This window comes from Oncorhynchus masou, chromosome 13, assembly GCF_036934945.1.
Source record: "Oncorhynchus masou masou isolate Uvic2021 chromosome 13, UVic_Omas_1.1, whole genome shotgun sequence".
Taxonomy (NCBI): domain Eukaryota; kingdom Metazoa; phylum Chordata; class Actinopteri; order Salmoniformes; family Salmonidae; genus Oncorhynchus; species Oncorhynchus masou.
This window is the reverse complement of record NC_088224.1, coordinates 96,186,499-96,204,071: the sequence shown is the minus strand read 5'-3', so window position 1 is coordinate 96,204,071 and position 17,573 is coordinate 96,186,499. Positions and strand designations below refer to the sequence as shown.

Genomic DNA, 17,573 nt, shown 5'->3' with positions numbered 1-17,573 from the left:
ACATACTCCCCCTCCCCCTCCCCATCCATTCCCCACACTACCTCATTACCACTATCAGATAAGACATCCTCCCCTCCATGCCCCACACTACCTCATTACCACTATCAGAAAGACATACCCCCCTCCCCCACACTACCTCATTACCACTATCAGAAAGACATACCCCCCCTCCCCCACACTACCTCATTACCACTATCAGTAAGACATACCCCCCCTCCCCCACACTACCTCATTACCACTATCAGTAAGACATACCCCCTCCCCCACACTACCTCATTACCACTATCAGAAAGACATACCCCCTCCCCCACACTACCTCATTACCACTATCAGAAAGACATACCCCCCTCCCCCCCTCCCCCACACTACCTCATTACCACTATCAGTAAAGACATACCCCCTCCCCCACACTACCTCATTACCACTATCAGTAAGACATACCCCCCTCCCCCACACTACCTCATTACCACTATCAGAAAGACATACCCCCTCCCCCACACTACCTCATTACCACTATCAGTAAAGACATACCTCCCCTCCCCCACACTACCTCATTACCACTATCAGTAAAGACATACCCCCTCCCCCACACTACCTCATTACCACTATCAGTAAAGACATACCCCCCCTCCCCCACACTACCTCATTACCACTATCAGTAAAGACATACCCCCCTCCCCCACACTACCTCATTACCACTATCAGTAAAGACATACCCCCCCTCCCCCACACTACCTCATTACCACTATCAGTAAAGACATACCACCCCCTCCCCCACACTAACTCATTACCACTATCAGTAAAGACATACCCCCCCCCACACTACCTCATTACCACTATCAGTAAGACATACTCCCCTCCCCCACACTACCTCATTACCACGATCAGTAAAGACATACCACCCCCTCCCCCACACTACCTCATTACCACTATCAGTAAAGACATACCCCCCCCCCCACACTACCTCATTACCACTATCAGTAAGACATACTCCCCTCCCCCACACTACCTCATTACCACGATCAGTAAAGACATACCACCCCCCTCCCCCACACTACCTCATTACCACTATCAGTAAAGACATACCCCCCCTCCCCCACACTACCTCATTACCACTATCAGTAAAGACATACCCCCCTCCCCCACACTACCTCATTACCACTATCAGTAAAGACACCCCCCCTCCCCCACACTACCTCATTTCCACTATCAGTAAAGACATACCCCCTCCCCCACACTACCTCATTACCACTATCAGTAAAGACATACCACCCCCCTCCCCCACACTAACTCATTACCACTATCAGAAAGACATACCCCCCCTCCCCCACACTACCTCATTACCACTATCAGTAAAGACATACCTCCCCTCCCCCACACTACCTCATTACCACTATCAGTAAAGACATACCCCCTCCCCCACACTACCTCATTACCACTATCAGTAAAGACATACCCCCCTCCCCCACACTACCTCATTACCACTATCAGTAAAGACATACCCCCCTCCCCCACACTACCTCATTACCACTATCAGTAAAGACATACCCCCCCCTCCCCCACACTACCTCATTACCACTATCAGTAAAGACATACCACCCCCTCCCCCACACTACCTCATTACCACGATCAGTAAAGACATACCACCCCCCTCCCCCACACTACCTCATTACCACTATCAGTAAAGACATACCCCCTCCCCCACACTACCTCATTACCACTATCAGTAAGACATACTCCCCCTCCCCCACACTACCTCATTACCACTATCAGTAAAGACATACCCCCCTCCATGCCCCCACTCTACCTCATTACCACTATCAGTAAAGACATACTCCCCTCCCCCACACTACCTCATTACCACTATCAGTAAAGACATACTCCCCCCTCCCCCACACTACCTCATTACCACTATCAGTAAAGACATACTCCCCCCTCCCCCACACTACCTCATTACCACTATCAGTAAAGACATACTCCCCTCCCCCACACTACCTCATTACCACTATCAGTAAAGACATACCCCCCCCCACACTACCTCATTACCACTATCAGTAAAGACATACTCCCCCCTCCCCCACACTACCTCATTACCACTATCAGTAAAGACATACTCCCCCTCCCCCACACTACCTCATTACCACTATCAGTAAAGACATACTCCCCTCCCCCCACACTACCTCATTACCACTATCAGTAAAGACATACTCCCCCCTCCCCCACACTACCTCATTACCACGATCAGTAAAGACATACTCCCCCCTCCCCCACACTACCTCATTACCACGATCAGTAAAGACATACCACCCCCCTCCCCCACACTACCTCATTACCACTATCAGTAAAGACATACTCCCCCTCCCCCACACTACCTCATTACCACGATCAGTAAAGACATACTCCCCCCTCCCCCACACTACCTCATTACCACGATCAGTAAAGACATACCACCCCCTCCCCCACACTACCTCATTACCACTATCAGTAAAGACATACCCCCTCCCCACACTACCTCATTACCACTATCAGTAAGACATACTCCCCCTCCCCCACACTACCTCATTACCACTATCAGTAAAGACATACCCCCCCCTCCATGCCCCCACTCTACCTCATTACCACTATCAGTAAAGACATACTCCCCCTCCCCCACACTACCTCATTACCACTATCAGTAAAGACATACTCCCCCTCCCCCACACTACCTCATTACCACTATCAGTAAAGACATACTCCCCTCCCCCACACTACCTCATTACCACTATCAGTAAAGACATACTCCCCCTCCCCCACACTACCTCATTACCACTATCAGTAAAGACATACCCCCCCCCACACTACCTCATTACCACTATCAGTAAAGACATACTCCCCCTCCCCCACACTACCTCATTACCACTATCAGTAAAGACATACTCCCCCTCCCCCACACTACCTCATTACCACTATCAGTAAAGACATACTCCCCCTCCCCCACACTACCTCATTACCACTATCAGTAAAGACATACTCCCCCTCCCCCACACTACCTCATTACCACGATCAGTAAAGACATACCCCCCCCCCACACTACCTCATTACCACTATCAGTAAGACATACCCCCTCCCCCACACTACCTCATTACCACTATCAGTAAAGACATACCCCCCCCCCCACACTACCTCATTACTACTATCAGTAAAGACATACCCCCTCCCCCACACTACCTCATTACCACTATCAGTAAAGACATACCCCCTCCCCCACACTACCTCATTACCACTATCAGTAAAGACATACCCCCCTCCCCCACACTACCTCATTACCACTATCAGTAAAGACATACTCCCCTCCCCCCACACTACCTCATTACCACTATCAGTAAAGACATACCCCGCCTCCCCCACACTACCTCATTACCACTATCAGTAAAGACATACCCCCCTCCCCCACACTACCTCATTACCACTATCAGTAAAGACATACCCCGCCTCCCCCACACTACCTCATTACCACTATCAGTAAAGACATACTCCCCTCCCCCCACACTACCTCATTACCACTATCAGTAAAGACATACCCCGCCTCCCCCACACTACCTCATTACCACTATCAGTAAAGACATACCCCCCTCCCCCACACTACCTCATTACCACTATCAGTAAAGACATACCCCCCTCCCCCACACTACCTCATTACCACTATCAGTAAAGACATACTCCCCCTCCCCCACACTACCTCATTACCACTATCAGTAAAGACATACCCCCCTCCCCCACACTACCTCATTACCACTATCAGTAAAGACATACCCCCTCCCCACACTACCTCATTACCACTATCAGTAAAGACATACCCCCTCCCCCACACTACCTCATTACCACTATCAGTAAAGACATACCCCCTCCCCCACACTACCTCATTACCACTATCAGTAAAGACATACTCCCCCTCCCCCACACTACCTCATTACCACTATCAGTAAAGACATACCCCCTCCCCCACACTACCTCATTACCACTATCAGTAAAGACATACCCCCCTCCCCCACACTCACTCATTACCACTATCAGTAAAGACATACTCCCCTCCCCCACACTACCTCATTACCACTATCAGTAAAGACATACCCCCCTCCCCCACACTACCTCATTACCACTATCAGTAAAGACATACCCCCCCCCCCCACACTACCTCATTACCACTATCAGTAAAGACATACCCCCTCCCCCACACTACCTCATTACCACTATCAGTAAAGACATACCCCCTCCCCCACACTACCTCATTACCACTATCAGTAAAGACATACCCCCCTCCCCCACACTACCTCATTACCACTATCAGTAAAGACATACCCCCTCCCCCACACTACCTCATTACCACTATCAGTAAAGACATACCCCCCTCCCCCACACTACCTCATTACCACTATCAGTAAGACATACCCCCCTCCCCCACACTACCTCATTACCACTATCAGTAAAGACATACCCCCCCCTCCCCACACTACCTCATTACCACTATCAGTAAAGACATACCCCCCCTCCCCCACACTACCTCATTACCACTATCAGTAAAGACATACCCCCCCCCCCCACACTACCTCATTACCACTATCAGTAAAGACATACCCCCCTCCCCCACACTACCTCATTACCACTATCAGTAAAGACATACCCCCCTCCCCCACACTACCTCATTACCACTATCAGTAAAGACATACCCCCCCCACACTACCTCATTACCACTATCAGTAAAGACATACCCCCCCCCCACACTACCTCATTACCACTATCAGTAAAGACATACCCCCCCCCCCCACACTACCTCATTACCACTATCAGTAAAGACATACCCCCCTCCCCCCACACTACCTCATTACCACTATCAGTAAAGACATACCCCCCCCCCACACTACCTCATTACCACTATCAGTAAAGACATACCCCCTCCCCCCACACTACCTCATTACCACTATCAGTAAAGACATACCACACCCCTCCCCCCCCCACACTACCTCATTACCACTATCAGTAAAGACATACCCCCCCCCCACACTACCTCATTACCACTATCAGTAAAGACATACCCCCCCTCCCCCACACTACCTCATTACCACTATCAGTAAAGACATACCCCCCCCCCCCTCCCCCACACTACCTCATTACCACTATCAGTAAAGACATACCCCCTCCCCCACACTACCTCATTACCACTATCAGTAAAGACATACCCCCCTCCCCCCCCACACTACCTCATTACCACTATCAGTAAAGACATACCCCCCCCCACACTACCTCATTACCACTATCAGTAAAGACATACCCCCCCCCCACACTACCTCATTACCACTATCAGTAAAGACATACCCCCCCCCTCCCCCACACTACCTCATTACCACTATCAGTAAAGACATACCCCCCCCCCACACTACCTCATTACCACTATCAGTAAAGACATACCCCACTCCCCCACACTACCTCATTACCACTATCAGTAAAGACATACCCCCTCCCCCCACACTACCTCATTACCACTATCAGTAAAGACATACCCCCCTCCCCCCCACACTACCTCATTACCACTATCAGTAAAGACATACCCCCCCCCTCCCCATCACTGTCTCCTGTAAGAACTTCAAGATCAGACCATTGTGATGATCTGTCTGGTCCTTCTCCTTTCCTTCCTGCTGTAACGTGTACAGTGAACCTGACTGATGCTCCATCGACATTGATGGGGACATCTGACGGCTTGTCAATCTCTTCCTCCATTCCTCACGGAGCAGCTCCACGGAATCCAGAGTGCACCTCCCCTCACATCAACCTGCACGTCTGTAATTAAACTGGGCACATCATTCTTCGTTGTCTGTGAAACAGGCGTATCAGCCTCGGAGTCAGCGCCCTCGGTAACCACTTCCAGGAGCTCAGTCACTCTCACGCCGGCCCTGAGCGCACCACCACGGCTACGTTAACATTCACAGTACAGGCAACGGAACCTTGCAACTCCGGCGGTTGGGGTTGAGTTTGGACCCGGGGCAGAGGCCGAGACTGCCCCCCGAAACCCCCTGTTCTCAGATCTGAACCTGGGGCGGAGGCCAAGACTGCCCCCCGAAACCCCCAGGCCTGTTCTCAGATCTGAACCCGGGGCGGAGGCCGAGACTTATGAACCGCTATGAGATGGAATCAAAGGAGAGTGAATGTGCTTATCAATAAACACTGTAAGGTGTTTAAATGTGGTGTGTTCTTATGACAGTCCAACTGCAATGTATGGTGTAACAAAGACTCCTACCACACCGGCAGTGGAAATTCAGTGTCCTCCAAGGAAAAGCAAAATTAATCTTTGCATGCAACTCTTCTTCTGGATGTCCTGGGTTCGGGCAGCTCGCCATTCTTGTTGGAACTGAATCCATACTCCAAACCCCCTGTGCTGTTTTACAAACAGGATCCAATAATATATATACATCGTGAGTACCTTTCAAATAACCATTAACATAGTACTACAAACAGGATCCAACAATATATACAGATCATGAGTACCTTTCAAATAACCATTAATATAGTACTACAAACAGGATCACACAATATATATACACATCATGAGTACCTTTCAAATAACCATTAATATAGTACTACAAACAGGTTCACACAATATATATACATCATGAGTACCTTTCAAATAACCATTAATATAGTACTACAAACAGGTTCACACAATATATATTTAATTTTTACCTTTATTTAACCAGGCAAGTCAGTTAAGAACAAATTCTTATTTTCAATGACGGCCTGGGAACAGTGGGTTAACTGCCTGTTCAGGGGCAGAACGACAGATTTGTACCTTGTCAGCTCGGGGGTTTGAACTCGCAACCTTCCGGTTACTAGTCCAACGCTCTAACCACTAGGCTACCCTGCCGCCCCATGAGTACCTTTCAAATAACCATTAATATAGTAATACAAACAGGATCCCACAATCTATATACATCATGAGTACCTTTCAAATAACCATTAATATAGTGCTTCACTTTAATCTCTTACAGGAATTAGAAAATACAACTTAGTCAAACTTCTTTACACTTTAACTACAGCACCAGAATCACATGGACTGAACAATAGACCAGCCTGGGCAATGCAGAGGACTTTACACAACTACAGCACCAGAATCACATGGACTGAACAATAGACCAGCCTGGGCAATGCAGAGGACTTTACACAACTACAGCACCAGAATCACATGGACTGAACAATAGACCAGCCTGGGCAATGCAGAGGACTTTACACAACTACAGCACCAGAATCACATGGACTGAACAATAGACCAGCCTGGGCAATGCAGAGGACTTTACACAACTACAGCACCAGAATCACATGGACTGAACAATAGACCAGCCTGGGCAATGCAGAGGACTTTACACAGCTACAGCACCAGAATCACATGGCCTGAACAATAGACCAGCCTGGGCAATGCAGAGGACTTTACACAAATACAGCACCAGTATCACATGGACTGAACAATAGACCAGCCTGGGCAATGTATATATATATATATATAGAGAGAGAGAGAGAGAGACAATCAGGAAGGAGATCATATATATAGAGACAATCAGGAAGGAGATCATATATATAGAGACAATCAGGCAGGAGATAATATATATAGAGATAATCAGGAAGGAGATAATATATATATATAGATATAATCAGGCAGGAGATAATATATATATAGAGATAATCAGGCAGGAGATAATATATAGAGATAATATAGAAAGAAGCAACAAAAAAGGGACAGCAAACCTTCTCACCGCCCTCACACCACCCACACACCAAAAATCACACAAGAGAGTGAGAGAAAGAGAGAGAGGAGAGAAAGAAAGAGACAGAGAGAAAGAGAAAGAGAGAGAGACAGAGAGAGAGAGAGAGAGAGAGGGTGAGAAAGAGAGAGTGAGAGAGAGAGGCAGAGAGAGAGAGAGAGAGGGTGAGAAAGAGAGAGTGAGAGAGAGAGAGGCAGAGAGAGAGAGAGAGACAGACAGAGAGAGCGAGAGCGAGAGCGAGAGACAGGGGGCGTGGTTGATACAGTCTGGTAAGGACTCAAAGTCAAAGTCACTCAGGTCAACTGTGAATCCATCACACTGCACCCATGCTCCGTTGACCCCGGTGAGAGGTCAGACACATACAAGAAACCTACACACACTGCAGGCTGATGTCCATTTAGAGAGCTGCGTATTTCATTGCATTTCACTGTACTGTTCACACCTGCTGTATACTGTAGAAATGACAAATAAATGTTGATTTGCTCCGTTGACCCCTAGAAACAGCCCTGGTTTAGGCACATGACCCCCACACCCAGGAAGTGTGTTTTCCTTTCTCATCTCAGAGATACCAATATAGGCAATAAAGACCGCAGGGAACGGAACACATGCAGTACTATCCAATAATAACTTTTAGATATGTATCTCTAAACACGATCCTTACCCTGAGTCGTCGTCCGTACACGGTCACCTGTCCTCGGGCCTGTTCCTTACGCTGCCTCCACTCTACCAGGTTGAGGCCGTTGTCGATAGCCAGGGTTACGTTCCTCTTGCTGACCGTGGGGTTGACCGTCCCGGCCAGCAGGTGGGGCTCCGTGTGCAGGGACACCTCCATACCGTTGGCCAGCACCAGACGCAGAGAGCCGTCCAGACCGATGTAGTAACTGTTCCTCACTTGGTCTGGAGAGAAGAGGACAGAGGAGAGAGGACAGAGGAGAGAGGACAGAGGAGAGAGGACAGAGGAGAGAGGACAGAGTAGAGAGGACAGAGGAGAGAGGACAGAGGAGAGAGGACAGAGGAAAGAGGAGAGAGGACAGAGGAGAGAGGACAGAGGAGAGAGGACAGAGTAGAGAGGGCAGAGTAGAGAGGACAGAGGAGAGAGGACAGAGGAGAGAGGACAGAGTAGAGAGGACAGAGGAGAGAGGACAGAGGAGAGAGGACAGAGTAGAGAGGGCAGAGTAGAGAGGACAGAGGAGAGAGGACAGAGGAGAGAGGACAGAGGAGAGAGGACAGAGTAGAGAGGGCTTTTTACTGAGGAGTAGCTTCCGTCTGTCTACTCTACCATAAAGGCCTGATTGGTGGAGTGCTGCAGAGATATTTGTCCTTCTGAATGGTTCTCCCATCTCTACAGAGGAACTCTGACTTGTCTAGTTAAATAAAAAACAAAATGTCTGTGGCCCAAATTGCACCCTATTCCCTGTATAACACACTAATTTGGACCAGAGCCCTATGGGACAATATAGGGAATAGGGAGCTGTTTAACACTCACTCACTCACTCACCACCACCACTCACTCACCACCACCACCACCACCACCACCACCACCACCACCACTCACTCCCTCCTCCCTCCCTCCCTCCCTCCCTCCCTCCCTCCCTCCCTCCCTCCTCCCTCCCTCCCTCACTCACTCACCACCACCACCACCACCACCACCACCACCACTCACCACCACACCAGCCAGCCAGCCAGCCAGCCAGCCAGCCAGCCAGCCAGCCAGCCAGCAGGAAGTGGGAATAGGTGCTTCACAGCATCACTCTAATGCTGAATATTCCGTTGGAGAAATCAGGAATCCGCCGCCGTTCTGAGGCTTACAGGAAGGAATGTTGAACACTGGCATTGGTAATCCAATCAAAACACAGCTAAACAGCGGAATAGAACTCACAGCTGAGCTCTGAGCCCTCCCTCGCCAGCCAGGAAGATTTAATCTAACATAATACAAGACTAAACATTTCCTCCTTTTTATTCACGCTCATCTTGTTAGCTGTCTACTCTCTTTTGCAGAGGCTGGGTGAAACCAGTTGAGGGCTCAGAATAACACATGTGATCACACACATCCCCACACGCGCCACACACACGCAATACATAGATTACTAAGAATGCAACAAAGTCAGCACTGTGTGTGTGTGTGATTACCCTGTTTTCAATTTTCAAAGCGGACAAAAGTGAATTCATTAAGACCAAAACGGCTGGCTCAGTACCTCGCCTCCTTTCTCCTCTCTCAGCAGATGTCCAGCACAAGGTCATCTCAACAAAGCAGTCGCTGACCAATCAGACAACAGACAGTAGAGATGTGAGGAGAGGATACACTAGAGATGTGAGGAGAGGTCAACAACAGACAGTAGAAATGTGAGGAGAGGAGAAACTAGAGATGTGAGGAGAGAAGACACTAGAGATGTGAGGAGAGGAGACCCTAGAGATGTGAGGAGAGGTCAACAACAGACCGTAGAGATGTGATGAGAGGAGATAGTAGAGATGTGAGGAGAGGAGACACTAGAGATGTGAGGAGAGGAGACAGTAGAGATGTGAGGAGAGGTCAACAACAGACAGTAGAGATGTGAGGAGAGGAGGCAGTAGAGATGTGAGGAGAGGAGAGGGTAGAGATGTGAGGAGAGGAGACAGTAGAGATGTGAGGAGAGGAGACAGTAGAGGTGTGAGGAGAGGAGACAGTAGAGATGTGAGGAGAGGAGACAGTAAAGATGTGAGGAGAGGAGACACTAGAGATGTGAGGAGACGGTAGAGATGTGAGGAGAGGAGGCAGTAGAGATGTGAGGAGAGGAGACGGTAGAGATGTGAGGAGAGGAGACAGTAAAGATGTGAGGAGAGGAGACAGTAAAGATGAGAGGAGACAGTAGAGATGTGAGGAGACGGTTGATATATGAGGAGAGGAGACAGTAGAGATGTGAGGAGAGGAGACAGTAGAGATGTGAGGAGAGGAGACAGTAAAGATGTGAGGAGAGGAGACATTAAAGATGTGAGGAGAGGAGACAGTGGAGATGTGAGGAGAGGAGACATTAAAGATGTGAGGAGAGGAGACAGTGGAGATGTGAGGAGAGGAGACAGTAGAGATGTGAGGAGAGGAGACAGTAGAGATATGAGGAGTGGTCAACGACAGTAGAGATGCGAAGAGAGGTCAACAACAGACACTAGAGATGTGAGGAGAGGAGACACTAGAGATGTGAGGAGAGGAGACAGTAGAGATGTGAGGAGAGGAGATAGTAGAGATGTGAGGAGAGGAGACACTAGAGATGTGAGGAGAGGAGACACTAAAGATGTGAGGAGAGGAGGCAGTAGAGATGTGAGGAGAGGAGACAGTAGAGATGTGAGGAGAGGAGACAGTAGAGATGTGAGGAGAGGAGACAGTAGAGATGAGAGGAGGCAGTAGAGATGTGAGGAGAGGAGGCAGTAGAGATGTGAGGAGAGAGATGTAAGGAGAGGAGAAGGTAGAGATGTGAGGAGAGGAGACAGTAGAGAAGTGAGGAGAGGAGACAGTAGAGATGTGAGGAGAGGAGACAGTAAAGATGTGAGGAGAGGAGACAGTAAAGATGTGAGGAGAGGAGACATTAAAGATGTGAGGAGAGGAGACAGTGGAGATGTGAGGAGAGGAGACAGTAGAGATGTGAGGAGAGGAGGCAGTAGAGATATGAGGAGTGGTCAACGACAGTAGAGATGCGAAGAGAGGTCAACAACAGACACTAGAGATGTGAGGAGAGGAGACACTAGAGATGTGAGGAGAGGAGACAGTAGAGATGTGAGGAGAGGAGACAGTAGAGATGTGAGGAGAGGAGACACTAGAGATGTGAGGAGAGGAGACACTAAAGATGTGAGGAGAGGAGTCAGTAGAGATGTGAGGAGAGGAGACAGTAGAGATGTGAGGAGAGGAGCCAGTAGAGATGTGAGGAGAGGAGACAGTAGAGATGAGAGGAGGCAGTAGAGATGTGAGGAGAGGAGGCAGTAGAGATGTGAGGAGAGAGATGTAAGGAGAGGAGACAGTAGAGATGTGAGGAGAGGAGACAGTAGAGAAGTGAGGAGAGGAGACACTAGAGATGTGAGGAGAGGAGACAGTAGAGATGTGATGAGAGGAGACAGTAGAGATGTGAGGAGAGGAGAGGAGACAGTAGAGATGAGAAGAGGCAGTAGAGATGAGAGGAGGCAGTAGAGATGTGAGGAGAGGAGAGAGTAGAGATGTGAGGAGAGGAGAGAGTAGAGATGTGAGGAGAGAGATGTGAGGAGAGGTCAACAACAGACAGTAGAGATGTGAGGAGAGGAGACAGTAGAGATGTGAGGAGAGGAGACACAAGAGATGTGAGGAGAGGAGACACAAGAGATGTGAGGAGAGGAGACACAAGAGAAGTGAGGAGACAGTAGAGATGTGAGGAGACAGTAGAGATGTTGTGAGGAGAGGTCTGAGAGGTGAGTTGACCACTGCAGATGTATATCTGTGTTTCCTCCAATACGTTGGTGCGGCTGGTTTCAAGGTTAAGCGAGTGTTAAGAAGCGAGGCGTGGCGGGTAATGTTTCAGAGGGTGGATGACTCGACCTCCGTCTCTCCCGTGCCCATTGGGGAGTTGCAGCGATCAGACAAGATCGAAACTGGATCGCAATTGGATATCATGAAATTGTGGAGAAAATGGGGGTGAAATTACAACAACAACAAAGAAACGTTGACCTCGCAGCGAACACGGGGTTGGCATCTCTTATACACAGCGGTTGTTGACCTCGCAGCGAACACGGGGTTGGCATCTCTTATACACAGCGGTTGTTGACCTCGCAGCGAACACGGGGTTGGCATCTCTTATACACAGCGGTTGTTGACCTCGCAGCGAACACGGGGTTGGCATCTCTTATACACAGCGGTTGTTGACCTCGCAGCGAACACGGGGTTGGCATCTCTTCTTATACACAGCGGTTGTTGACCTCGCAGCGAACACGGGGTTGGCATCTCTTATACACAGCGGTTGTTGACCTCGCAGCGAACACGGGGTTAGCATCTCTTATACACAGCGGTTGTTGACCTCGCAGCGAACACGGGGTTGGCATCTCTTATACACAGCGGTTGTTGACCTCGCAGCGAACACGGGGTTAGCATCTCTTCTTATACACAGCAACCAATGACATTTTGATGAGTTCAGTGGGTTTTTTTTCGACCCCCACCCTCATCAAAGATGCCCATCCCTGGCTTGAATAAATCAATAGATTTGTTGTTCCTGCTCTCAGTTTGGCTCCGATTCTGAGCAGACCTCCCACACTCACACGTATTGAAAGCAGCAAAATATAGATTTTACGTCTCCAAACTTTAGCCATAAACACAGTTTTCGTCAACCAAGAAGAGAAAGAATTGTGTTTAGGAAATCCAATCGGTCAGAACTGGACAGAAGGTGTGGCTGAGGTCAGGAACTCTGTTTAATGGGGTGTAGGAGGTCCTCTACATAACAGATAGACAGTCCTCTACATAACAGATAGACAGTCCTCTACATAACAGTGGTAGGATCGACAGTCCTCTACATAACAGATAGACAGTCCTCTACATAACAGAGGTAGGATCAGTCCTCTACATAACAGTGGTAGGAGACGACAGTCCTCTACATAACAGTGGTAGGATCAACAGTCCTCTACATAACAGTGGTAGGATAGGATAACAGTGGTAGGATCGACAGTCCTCTACATAACAGATAGGACAGTCCTCTACATAACAGGATCAACAGTAGGATCCTCTCTACATAACAGAGGTACAGTCCTCTACATAACAGTGGTAGGATAGACAGTCCTCTACATAACAGTGGTAGGATCGACAGTCCTCTACATAACAGAGGTAGGATCAACAGTCCTCTACATAACAGTGGTAGGATCGACAGTCCTCTACATAACAGAGGTAGGATCAACAGTCCTCTACAGTCCTCTCTACATAACAGTGGTAGGATCAACAGTCCTCTACATAACAGATAGACAGTCCTCTCTACATAACAGTGGTAGGATAGACAGTCCTCTACATAACAGTGGTAGGATAGACAGTCCTCTACATAACAGTGGTAGGATAGACAGTCCTCTACATAACAGTGGTAGGATCGACAGTCCTCTACATAACAGTGGTAGGATAGACAGTCCTCTACATAACAGTGGTAGGATCGACAGTCCTCTCTACATAACAGTGGTAGGATCGACAGTCCTCTCTACATAACAGTGGTAGGATCGACAGTCCTCTACATAACAGTGGTAGGATAGACAGTCCTCTACATAACAGTGGTAGGATAGACAGTCCTCTACATAACAGTGGTAGGATAGACAGTCCTCTACATAACAGTGGTAGGATAGACAGTCCTCTCTACATAACAGTGGTAGGATAGACAGTCCTCTACAGTGGTAGGATAGACTCCTCTACATAACAGTGGTAGGATCAGACAGTCCTCTCTACATAACAGTGGTACAGTGGGTAGGATAGACAGTCCTCTCTACATAACAGTGGTAGGATAGACAGTCCTCTACATAACAGTGGTAGGATAGACAGTCCTCTACATAACAGTGGTAGGATCGACAGTCCTCTACATAACAGTGGTAGGATAGACAGTCCTCTACATAACAGTGGTAGGATAGACAGTCCTCTCTACATAACAGTGGTAGGATAGACAGTCCTCTACATAACAGTGGTAACAGGTAGGATCCTCTACATACAGTCCTCTACATAACAGTGGTAGGATCGACAGTCCTCTACATAACAGATAGACAGTCCTCTCTACATAACAGAGGTAGGATCGACAGTCCTCTCTACATAACAGTGGTAGGATAGACAGTCCTCTACATAACAGAGGTAGGATCGACAGTCCTCTCTACATAACAGTGGTAGGATAGACAGTCCTCTACATAACAGTGGTAGGATCGACAGTCCTCTACATAAGAGGTAGGATCGACAGTCCTCTACATAACAGAGGTAGGATCGACAGTCCTCTACATAACAGAGGTAGGATCGACAGTCCTCTACATAACAGTGGTAGGATCGACAGTCCTCTCTACATAACAGTGGTAGGATCGACAGTCCTCTACATAACAGAGGTAGGATCGACAGTCCTCTACATAACAGATAGACAGTCCTCTACATAACAGAGGTAGGATCGACAGTCCTCTACATAACAGACAGACAGTCCTCTACATAACAGAGGTAGGATCGACAGTCCTCTCTACATGACAGTGGGAGGATTGTTTTCCCCCTCTCACAGTAAATTGTGACTGTAAACTCTTATTGGCTGAGCACCCTTTTCCCTTCAGTACAACGTTTCATTTCTATTCCAATGATAGCTTTATTAAACAGAACAGCTGACTCACCCTGCATGAGCATGTAGAAGGTTCCAGAAGCAGACAGGTTGGTGGTGATGGTGACGTCTTCCTTGCCGGAGCCCTCTGCCTGCACCCTGACGGAGCTGTCTGTGTCGGTACGGTAGCTGCTAACCCGGCCAGTAGGGTAGGTCACGTTGGTCAGACGGCCATAGCTGTCATACCTGAGGACAGAAGAGACAGTAGAATATAATGGTTCTTAGTTAGGCAGGTCAGACAGGAGGACGGTAGAATAGAATAGTCTTCTACATAACAGTGGTAGGATAGACAGTCCTCTCTAAAACAGTGGTAGGATCGACAGTCCTCTCTAAAACAGTGGTAGGATCGACAGTCCCCTCTACATAACAGAGGTAGGATCGACAGTCCTCTCTAAAACAGTGGTAGGATCGACAGTCCTCTATATAACAGTGGTAGGATCGACAGTCCTCTCTAAAACAGTGGTAGGATCGACAGTCCTCTATATAACAGTGGTAGGATCAACAGTCCTCTACATAACAGTGGTAGGATCAACAGTCCTCTATATAACAGTGGTAGGATCGACAGTCCTCTATATAACAGTGGTAGAATCGACAGTCCTCTATATAACAGTGGTAGGATCAACAGTCCTCTATATAACAGTGGTAGGATCGACAGTCCTCTATATAACAGTGGTAGGATCAACAGTCCTCTACATAATAGTGGTAGGATCGACAGTCCTCTACATAAGAGGTAGGATCGACAGTCCTCTACATAACAGTGGTAGGATCAACAGTCCTCTCTAAAACAGTGGTAGGATCGACAGTCCTCTCTAAAACAGTGGTAGGATCGACAGTCCTCTATATAACAGTGGTAGGATCAACAGTCCTCTATATAACAGTGGTAGGATCAACAGTCCTCTATATAACAGTGGTAGGATCAACAGTCCTCTACATAACAGTGGTAGGATCGACAGTCCTCTACATAAGAGGTAGGATCGACAGTCCTCTACATAACAGTGGTAGGATCGACAGTCCTGTACATAAGAGGTAGGATCGACAGTCCTCTACATAACAGTGGTAGGATCAACAGTCCTCTATATAACAGTGGTAGGATCAACAGTCCTCTATATAACAGTGGTAGGATCAACAGTCCTCTATATAACAGTGGTAGGATCAACAGTCCTCTACATAACAGTGGTAGGATCGACAGTCCTCTATATAACAGTGGTAGGATCAACAGTCCTCTATATAACAGTGGTAGGATCGACAGTCCTCTACATAACAGTGGTAGGATCAACAGTCCTCTACATAACAGTGGTAGGATCAACAGTCCTCTATATAACAGTGGTAGGATCAACAGTCCTCTATATAACAGTGGTAGGATCAACAGTCCTCTATATAACAGTGGTAGGATCAACAGTCCTCTATATAACAGTGGTAGGATCAACAGTCCTCTATATAACAGTGGTAGGATCAACAGTCCTCTATATAACAGTGGTAGGATCGACAGTCCTCTACATAACAGTGGTAGGATCAACAGTCCTCTATATAACAGTGGTAGGATCAACAGTCCTCTATATAACAGTGGTAGGATCAACAGTCCTCTATATAACAGTGGTAGGATCGACAGTCCTCTACATAACAGTGGTAGGATCAACAGTCCTCTACATAACAGTGGTAGGATCAACAGTCCTCTATATAACAGTGGTAGGATCAACAGTCCTCTATATAACAGTGTTAGGATCGACAGTCCTCTATATAACAGTGGTAGGATCAACAGTCCTCTACATAACAGTGGTAGGATCGACAGTCCTCTCTAAAACAGTGGTAGGATCGACAGTCCTCTACATAACAGTGGTAGGATCAACAGTCCTCTACATAACAGTGGTAGGATCAACCGTCCTCTATATAACAGTGGTAGGATCAACAGTCCTCTATATAACAGTGGTATGATCGACAGTCCTCTACATAACAGTGGTATGATCGACAGTCCTCTACATAACAGTGGTAGGATCGACAGTCCTCTTTATAACAGTGGTAGGATCAACAGTCCTCTATATAACAGTGGTAGGATCAACAGTCCTCTATATAACAGTGGTAGGATCAACAGTCCTCTATATAACAGTGGTATGATCGACAGTCCTATACATAACAGTGGTAGGATCGACAGTCCTCTACATAACAGTGGTAGGATCAACAGTCCTCTATATAACAGTGGTAGGATCAACAGTCCTCTATATAACAGTGGTAGGATCAACAGTCCTCTATATAACAGTGGTAGGATCGACAGTCCTCTACATTACAGATAGACAGTCCTCTCTACATAACAGTGGTAGGATCGACAGTCCTCTATATAACAGTGGTAGGATCAACAGTCCTCTATATAACAGTGGTAGGATTGACAGTCCTCTACATTACAGATAGACAGTCCTCTCTACATAACAGAGGTAGGATCGACAGTCCTCTCTACATAACATATAGACAGTCCTCTCTACATAACAGTGGTAGG

At 47.8% G+C, this 17,573-nt stretch overlaps 1 protein-coding gene across 1 annotated transcript in view; it reads right to left on the bottom strand.

The window, feature by feature from the left end:
- The window catches only part of tenm4 (teneurin transmembrane protein 4), a 716,895-nt gene that overhangs the window by 84,755 nt on the left and 614,567 nt on the right, over window positions 1-17,573 (bottom strand). Inside the window, exons 29-30 of the mRNA XM_064985425.1 lie at window positions 15,099-15,271; window positions 8,449-8,684 (exon numbers count right to left, since the gene is read on the bottom strand). Coding sequence (XP_064841497.1) covers window positions 8,449-8,684; window positions 15,099-15,271 — 409 coding nt within the window. The remainder of the gene's footprint in view (window positions 1-8,448; window positions 8,685-15,098; window positions 15,272-17,573) is intronic.